This window comes from Scylla paramamosain, chromosome 3, assembly GCF_035594125.1.
Source record: "Scylla paramamosain isolate STU-SP2022 chromosome 3, ASM3559412v1, whole genome shotgun sequence".
Classification (NCBI taxonomy): Eukaryota; Metazoa; Arthropoda; class Malacostraca; order Decapoda; family Portunidae; genus Scylla; species Scylla paramamosain.
This window is the reverse complement of record NC_087153.1, coordinates 17,192,501-17,195,000: the sequence shown is the minus strand read 5'-3', so window position 1 is coordinate 17,195,000 and position 2,500 is coordinate 17,192,501. Positions and strand designations below refer to the sequence as shown.

The 2,500-nt window shown below is 46.2% G+C and overlaps 1 protein-coding gene across 1 annotated transcript; it reads right to left on the bottom strand.

Annotated features, from left to right (window-relative positions):
• Positions 1-1,529: 1,529 nt before the first annotated feature.
• On the bottom strand, positions 1,530-1,850 carry LOC135096381 (merozoite surface protein CMZ-8-like). Its single transcript, XM_063997853.1, has one exon. The coding sequence runs from the start codon at positions 1,848-1,850 to the stop codon at positions 1,530-1,532; it is 321 nt and encodes a 106-aa protein (XP_063853923.1).
• Positions 1,851-2,500: the final 650 nt, after the last annotated feature.

Genomic DNA, 2,500 nt, shown 5'->3' with positions numbered 1-2,500 from the left:
GAGAGGAGGAGGAGGAGGAGGAGGAGGAGGAGGAGGAGGAGAGAAAGATAAGAGGAGGAGAAGGAGGAAGAAGAGGAGGCAGAAAAGGAAGAAGGAAAGGAGGAGGAAGAGGAAGAGAAAGAAAAAAAAAAGAGGGGGAAATAAGAGGAGGAAGAGTCGAGTAACGTAAACCTAACCTTAATAATTTTTTTCATTGGGGAAATTATCTATGGGGAAACCTTGGCGCGATGGATTGTTCTTGGGGGAGGGAGGGGGAAGGGGGAAGGGAAATTGGGGGGGGTGTTATCTCTCAATCCTCCTCAGGTTTTCATGTATTCAGTTCATTCACTCTTCATTTTGTGGTGCTTCTTGTGTGTCTTCCTTTTTGTTCCCCGACCGCCTCTGCATCCGTTATTGTTCTTGTTCTTGTTTTTGTTTTTGTTCTTGCTTGTTTTTTTTTCTTTTTTTTTGTTGCTGTTTTTACTTGTCTTTGTTCTGCTTGTGTGTGTTTGTCTATGTTGTTGTTATTGTTGTTGTTGATAATGTTGTTGTTTATCTCGTCTCTTTCATTCTCGCTGCTTATTCGTTTACTCCACCACAACGGACGACAACAGCAACAGCAACAACAATAACAGCAGCAACAACAACAACAACATCAACAACAACAACAACAACAACAACAACAACAACAACAACAACAACAACAACAAGGACACCATTATCTATTCTCACTCATGAATAAGAACAAGGATATTCCCTACCATTCATCATTCTCATGGAGTTGTTGTTGTTGTTGTTGTTGTTGTTGTTGTTGTTGTTGTTGTTGTTGTTGTTGTTGTTGTTGTTGTTGTTGTTGTTATTGTTGATGATGATGATGATTTTGTCCTCTTGTATAGTGTCTTTGTATGTCTGTCTCCCTATCCCTATTTGTGTGTGTGTGTGTGTGTGTGTGTATCTCAAAGGGCGTCTCATGTCCAAGCCCTTCAGAGTGCCCAGGGAATGTTACAATGGACGATGACAACAAAAAGACAAACATCAACACGAAGGAGGAGGTGGACATCTTAAGGACACTCGCCGCATAGACACCTTTAGGAAGCTGCACGAGGAGGCGACACACACACACACACACACACACACACACACACACTTCGCTAAGTAACCTTCAAGCATGCATGGAAATCTGTCCTAAGCCTATGTAAATCCTTTAATCTCTTTCTCTAAGCCTAAACAACTATTACACTGCATTTCCCCTTCCTGTTAAATACGCCGCCTTAACCCTGCCGATCTCCTGAGTGCTCTAACACGCTTCCAGGGGCTCAGGGTGTTCAGGATGCTCAGGTGCTGCTCCTCCCGCGGCAGGTGGTGTGGGTGGGGCGTCTCCTGCGTTGATCTCTGAACCATATCCTGAAAGACATCTTCCCGCACCTGTATAGACTTTGAAACGCTTCTAGTTGAAGTAACACTGGTTTTTAAAGGCTTTTCAACGGTTCTAGTGTCAAATTAACAAGGTTTCTACGCTACTGACAGGAGAAACACCCTTGAGAACCCGGCTAATCATCTCTGTGGCCTTGGAAAATATTGGTGGTGAGAGCAAAGGGTTTCTGAATCCCGTCCTTTGCTGCGTTGTCAGGACCTGCGATCACGGGGCGGTGCCGGCCTTGAGAGGGGGCGCTGAACGGAGGTTGAGGGGGGTTGGGGGTTGAGGGAGGCTGAAGGTGTGTTGCGGTGGGGTGAAGGAGTGCCATGCCCGTGGTTGGGGAAGGCCTTGGAGGGGGTGAAGGGGGTGAGGTGGGCGGTGACGGGTGTTCGAAGGGCGCGTGTGACGAGAGTCGGGGAAAAAATGTGTTTTGCGAGTTTACTGGTCTTGCCATCACTTATTTCTCTCTCTCTCTCTCTCTCTCTCTCTCTCTCTCTCTCTCTCTCTCTCTCTCTCTCTCTCTCTCTCTCTCTCTCTCTCTCTCTCTCTCTCTCTCTCACATCAGCCATCTTTTTGCTCTCACCAACATTTCCATACATCTTCCTTCCTTCCCTTCTTTCTTCCATCTTTTTTTTATCCTTCACTCACTTTCCTTCATCATCCTTTATTCATTTTTCTTTCTTCTCTTCTCTGTCTCTTCTTTCATTACCTATTGTTTTTTTGCACTCCAGTATTTTCCTTCAACCTCCCTTGTCTTTTTTTATCTTCTCTTCCTCCTCTTTTCTCACTTCCCTTCATCTTCATTCGTTTCTCTTCTCCCTCTCTCCCCCTTTTTCCTCGTCTCTTTCTCCTCCGCCTCGTTCATCCACCTTTACTCGCCCTCTTTGCGCCCGCTATCACATCCCCTTCATCTTTTCCTTCTCCACCTCTCTATTCTCTCTTCTCTTCGTCTCTAACACGTTCTTCCCATCCCTGCCCGTCTCTTTTTGGCCGCCACAGAACAGAGTCTCCTTGCTTGCCTGTATGGAATGAATGATCGTGTCGCGTGAGAGTCTGCGTGTTAAGTGAGAGTGAGGTTTTGTACGGCGCTCGTCTGGCGTGGCG

What these genes read in the sequence shown, in the direction of transcription:
- LOC135096381 (XM_063997853.1), bottom strand. Translation starts at nt 1,850, where the DNA reads ATGGCAAGACCAGTAAACTCGCAAAACACATTTTTTCCCCGACTCTCG.